General features: G+C 47.1%; 1 protein-coding gene across 1 annotated transcript; it reads right to left on the bottom strand.

Annotated features, from left to right (window-relative positions):
* Positions 1–592: 592 nt before the first annotated feature.
* Positions 593–2,250, bottom strand: LYPD4 (LY6/PLAUR domain containing 4). Its single transcript, XM_006903878.1, has 4 exons — positions 2,184–2,250; positions 1,877–2,020; positions 1,058–1,384; positions 593–792 (listed from the first exon to the last, which is right to left on the bottom strand). Exons 1-4 carry the CDS (start codon positions 2,248–2,250, stop codon positions 593–595), a joined length of 738 nt encoding a protein of 245 aa, XP_006903940.1.
* Between the last annotated feature and the right edge of the window lie 3,893 nt (positions 2,251–6,143).

Genomic DNA, 6,143 nt, shown 5'->3' with positions numbered 1-6,143 from the left:
AACAGAGAGCTGCAGGGAAGGCAAGAAGGATTCTACTCTGGGCAAATAATCTAACCTCCTAGAGCCAGTTTCTTCCTTGCAAAATAGGGATAAAACTTACCTGAGGCCTTGAGAGGATTTAAATGAGATCCTGATACTAGCACAGTAACTGACACATACTGAGTAGGAACTCAATACGTGATCATATTTTAAAATCACTCTGATGAGACAGCTGTAATTCATAAGGTCTTTCATTTTAAAGGGAGGAACCAGGCCAAGAAAAGGGGAGAGATTTGGCCAGGATCTCTAAGTTGGTGGCTGAACCCAGGATAGTGCTGAGGTACCCAGAGGAAGTGGGAGGAGAAAAGGAGTATTTGCGTTCACTTTGACAGCAATCTTCTTCCCCTACCCCACTCTACGCCCTGCTCACTTCACCTCAAGTACTGCCCACTGCCTGCCCCTCCCCTCCACCTCCCTGGATGTGTTTGGCCCTCCTCACACCTTCCACATCTCCACAACCCTCATGGACCACAGGACAAAACAGAAAGGCAACTCTATGACTTTATTTGGTTACATGAAGGGGTCTGGGTGTTTGTCCAGTCCAGCTAAACTGTTAATTCCTGAAGGCAAGCAGGAGCCCTGAGAGAATGCCCCAAGCAGGACACTTGATAGGCTTTGCACCAGCAATCTGAGCCCTCTCTAAGATGTTGAGGACCTCAGTCACTCTGATGTACCCAATATGGTGAGCATGTGCTAAAATTTTGTGATGGTCACGAGCACAGCCCATGAGGAGGATGGTGGTATTGAGATACCCTGTAAGGATGAGAAGGAAAAGTCAGGGACACTTTCAAGACTCACGTGACCTGCCCTTCCTTCTAGATACCCCTCACAACAGGGCACCTGCTCTCCCACCAAAGACTTGGGCACCAGGCCACTTCCTCCTTCCTCCTTGGAATCTGTGTGCCTGGTGCCCGCAACCCCAATCCCTCCTGATTCCTCCAGCTACTCTCAGAAGTGGAAAGGTCCCAGACAGCACCTGGCATAGAATAGGCATTTGATAAAGTTTCTCTCTTCTCACCTGCTTGAAATTTTAAGGTGGAACTGTAACACTTAGGAGCGTCGTAGGGGCAAGAATCAGTAGTGACAAAACTTGGGAGACAATCTTTAGAGTGCTCGCCCACACAGGTTGGGCAACTATGGGAAGAAAATGCTGTAGGCTTAGGAGCATTCTCTTTGAGTTTCACAAAAGGAGCCAAATTGGTGAGGTTATTGCAGAGATATGTCCGGCAGACACGGCTGTAAGAGGCAATGGACAATCCAGGCGGTGAAACGAGGTAGGAGACTTGCTGGGGATAAGATGGGGCTGGGCTGCAGCCTTTAAAACCCACAACTCCCCTTCTGGTTCCTGAGGAGCAGAGATTAGAGAGCTCCGATCAGTGTCACTGGCCACACCCAGAGCTCACCTTTCCACCCTCCACCCTGCTCCTTCTGCTCGCTCTGCCCCATCACTAACTTTGCATCTCTCCCACTGTTCCTTCACTGCAGCTGCACAGATATTGGGGTCTCCATCTGTCTCTTATCACTCCTTTCCCCGACAGAGCCCATCTTCTTCTCTCTTCCTTGTGTCCTATTCTTTTCTTCTCTCCCAGATTGCCCCCTCCTCCTGCGATCTGCCCACCTCCATCCTTCCCTCTTATCCAGTCCACACCACAACCAGCTGGATCCAGTCCTTCTCCCACCAATGCTTTGACATTATTCCCAAAGATATAATGAGGCAAATACCTGGAACTCAAGTCCACAGTCCCTGGGTGCTGGGAATTGAGCTATGGGTCAGAGGAACCAGCAAAAACAAAACAAAACAAAACAAAAAACCAGCATCAAAGTCACTCCCCTTCACCTGTTTCGATGAGCACCAGTGTCTCCTCGCAGCCCTCACTCAGCTTACACACCATGCTCCTCATCAGAAGCCATTTCCAGTTACGGAGAGTAACAGCTCTGAAGAGTGAAGCTGTTGCTTCATAGCACAAAAGAGCTCCAACCCCTAAAGAGAGAATGCTCTTCCAGTCATCTGCCCCTCACATCTTCTCTGTCCCTGAACTGCCACTTAAGAGCTCAGGCTTCATAGATCCTGTTCCCTGAGGAACCCAGACATTCATCTCCCCACCCTCTGGGGGTTCCAAAGCATCCAACACCACAGGACATACAAGGCAGAGTGGAGATGGCCCCTAGGAGGCAGAGCAGTTGCACAGGTCTCCAATGTTGGGGTCCCATGATCCTTTGTCGGGGTTCTGGATGCTAGAGGTCAGTCTGGAACCAATTTCAGTCTAGGTCTCAAGCTTGCTTCTTGTCAGTCCCTGGATTCTGTCCACCTGTCTCTGGGTCACTGTTTCTAAAGCAGAAAATTCATTATCATTTTCTGTGACATAGGCTTCCTGAGACCTTCAGGGACACAGGTCTTCTCATCTCTATATTCTCCCCTCCAACCTAACCCACCATATTAGCTTCTCAAATCATGACTCTCATTCAGATCCTTCCCATTAGACAGGGTGCTGAGCAGAGGATTTTGGCTTAATCAAAAGATCAGTATTCTCCAGAGACAATGAGATTGAAACAACAAATGGGTGTGGAAGTTACCTGACATATTACTGAATAACCCTTGCTTCAAAAAGGAAATTGAAAAGTACTTAGAAATGAATAATAATGAACATACTACATGTCACACACACATGAGTGCATGTAAAACCTGGTAAAAACTGAATTAAGTCTTTAATCTAGTTAAGAGTTTTGTACCAATGTCAATTTCCTGCTTATAGACTACAGTTATATAAGATATGCCTATGGGGAAGTGGGAGGAAAGGTTTAAGGAACTCTATATACAATTTTGGCAGCCTCCTGTGAGCCAACGATCATTTCAAAATCAAAAGTTTTCTTTAAAACTACACACCAAAATTTAGGACAAAACTAAAGCAGTATTTAGAAGTAAATTTATATTTTAAATAGGTTTATCAGGAAACAAGAAGCATTAAAAATGTCCATTAATTAACTCAAGAAGTTATATAAGAAGTGACAAAGCACCCCGAGGTCCCCCAAAAAGGATAGAAATAAGGATGATGGTAGAGATCAATGAAATAGAAAGCAATCACCGCAAATTATTACCAAAAAAACTAACATTCATTCTTTAATAAAATCAATAAGAATTCTCCAGCAAATCTAATCAACAGAAAAAGAGAAGATCCAAATAAAATGCAGAATGAAAAATAGGAATTAATGAACATCAGGTGTTTTAAAAATAATAAAAGTATCATTAACAACTCTACATTTATAAATTTGAAAGCCCAAATGAAATAGATAAATTTCTAAAATAATACAAAATGCCAGAATTGGCATAAGAGTATATGCAATGTCTTAAACAATGAGAATGTCCAAGGAACTCCAGCAAATTGACAAGGGAGCAACCTCACTAAGAAAATGGGCCAAGCATATGAAGAGGCAATTCTCAGAAAGGCTAGCAAACATGTGAAAGGCTAGCAAACATGTGAAGAAATATGTGAACTCAAAAATGAAAGGAATTTAGTCTATCAAACTGTACTTCCATCACACTGGCAAAAGATCAGAAAGCTGGAAATAGACAAGCATTGGCTTGTGGGGACACAGAGACCTTTGGGCACTCCTGCTCTTTAGGTGGTTAGGGCAGGGGTGGAATAGGGCCTTCTTCTGGACCCTGAGGAACAGAGAAGAGTTCTAATGTGTCTCAGGCCCAAGGCAATGTTGCAGGGAGAAATCTTAGTTAAATTAGGTTTACAAATACCTATTTCTGGCATATCGTAGGTACACCTAACAGATATTTCCACCTTCGCCTACAAAGGAAGGATGCAGCATTATTGCAATAACAGTGAATTGAAGGCAATGTTGGCGTCCCTCACTGAGACCTAGTGAACACTTGACATGCAGGGAGGCACACCATGAAATATGCAGCAGTCAGAAGTAACTGATTATACGTACATGGATGGATCATAAAAGCGCAGTGCTAATTATTTTAAATAGTAAAGAACACACCATCACTTGCATAAATTAACACCTCATGCACCTAAAATGCTGCACATCTTGCAAGAACACACACAAAACAAAAGATATGCATTAGCCACCTGAAATAAGTGCCTATGGGAGAGTTAGGAAATGAAAGTGGGGACTGAGGATTACTGGAAATAACTTAAACAACGGAGTTGATACACAGGTCATAGGCTTTGGACTTAAAGGGAGACCAAAGTTGGAATTTTCACCCTCCACTTAGTAGCTGCCCAACCTTGTGCAATTTGTTGAATTCGCAATGTGGACTGATAATGCGTCTCATAGTGTCATTGTTGAAAATAAAATTATTAATATGAAATTCCAGGCAAGTGCTAAGCGCTCTACAAATGCTGGTTTCACTGTCTGTCTGTCCATCTCTTCCCACTATCTAAAAGATCAAGAGCAACCTCTTTACCTGGCATTCGAGCCTCGCCTCCCTGCCGCCTCCCCGCCTCCCTGCCCCCACTCCCGCCAACCCCTGTATTAGCCACAAACAACCTTTCCAATTTTGTCTATTACTGCTCCCCTGCACAGCAGCTAGTCAGAGGTCACTTATAAAAGGTCACAGAAAACACCCTTTTCTGTCTAGAATGCCTGACACACATGCCCTGTAACCCCAAAATCTTGTCAAACATAAGGGCTAAGATCCGCAGAAAAGGGACACAGGGCGGAGAAATGAAGGCCGACAAAGGATCACACAAAGGGATTGAGCCAGAGAGGATGGCACACAACAGCTTGGAAAGCAAAACAACAGGACCCAACAATCTGAGCACCAGTGGGAACACAACCAGAGGAAGACTGGAATGAAATCCTCAAGGAGAAAAAGATGGCTACAAAAGAGTAACTAGAGGAGGAGGAGCAAATTGATGGAAACTTGTAGGGGGACCGAGGAGGACCAGCAGAGAGGGCACAATTGGAGTGGCAGGAAAATGAGGAATAGGGCACAAAGTCGGGGATCTCAGGAGAAAGAGGAGACAATCTTAGAAAATTAAAGAGAAAAAGAGACAGGGCGGAACACACGGAGAAAGGAGGACAACGCAGAGATGATTGTGGGGGGGAAATGTGAGGTGGGTCTAAAGGATACACAGAGAAGGCGACAACATAGAGAGAAGCCCCGAGAACAGGATGAAATCCTGGAAGGAGCTACACACAGAGGGTGGAAAGGGCTGAAAAAAAACCCAGAAACATTACAGAGAAGTGAAGCCTGGGGAAGTAAAGAAAGTGGGAAGGGTGCCAGGCCATTAGGGAGTGAGGCACAGGGAGAAAGGGGGTCCGAAAAATCAGCAGGATGGACTATCAGATGCAACGCCCCCATGCCGCATACTCACCTGACCGCCCCTCGCGCAGAGAGGGTGGGGGCGGGGGAAAGGAGACCCCGAGAGAACAGGAAAATCGTTGTTAGAAAAACTGGCACCCACACGGACAAGACACACGGGAGAGGGAAAGGGGCACAATCTGAGAAGCTGCGACTTGGGAAGGAAAGGAAATCACAGGGAGGGGAAAGCATAAAAGGAGACGGGTGGTTCGGGAGTTGGGGTGCCGGGAGTCCAGTGAGAGAAAACACAGGCGTCCACGCAGCGAAGAGGCGGCACCGAGCGAGTTGAGGACAACAGCACAAATGGCGCAGTGACGCAGCCCAGGACCGAGGCAAGCCCGCGCCTGCGCTATTGGTTCTTGGGGGAGGGGGGGTTGGGCCAGCCTCGTCTTGGAAGCCATATTCGACGCCCTATTGGCTGCCTGCCCCAAATGGGGAAGAACAATCTGGAAAGGCAAGCGGCTGAGAGAGGCGGAGAAAGGGCGCGAGACTCAACTCGACGCGCTATTGGCTGGCCCACGAGTCCGCGCGAGAAGACGCGGGCCGGAGGCAAGGGGCGGGACGTCGGTGCAGAACCTCGAAGCGCATTGGTCGCCTGCCTCAGCGGCGGGAGGCGGCACTTGAAGCTCATTGGTACTCGCGAGAAGGGGCGGGAAAACTGGCGCGAGTGCGGCCGTTCCTCAGGCCACTTCCTCACCTCATCCTTTCGCCTCCTCCTGACTGAGTCAGACTCGGCTTGCTCGAGGCTGTGGTAACCGCGGGCCGAGGACGCGAATCCGAC

The sequence above is a fragment of the Pteropus alecto genome, unplaced genomic scaffold (assembly GCF_000325575.1).
Source record: "Pteropus alecto unplaced genomic scaffold, ASM32557v1 scaffold920, whole genome shotgun sequence".
Classification (NCBI taxonomy): domain Eukaryota; kingdom Metazoa; phylum Chordata; class Mammalia; order Chiroptera; family Pteropodidae; genus Pteropus; species Pteropus alecto.
This window is presented reverse-complemented; position numbering and strand designations above follow the sequence as displayed.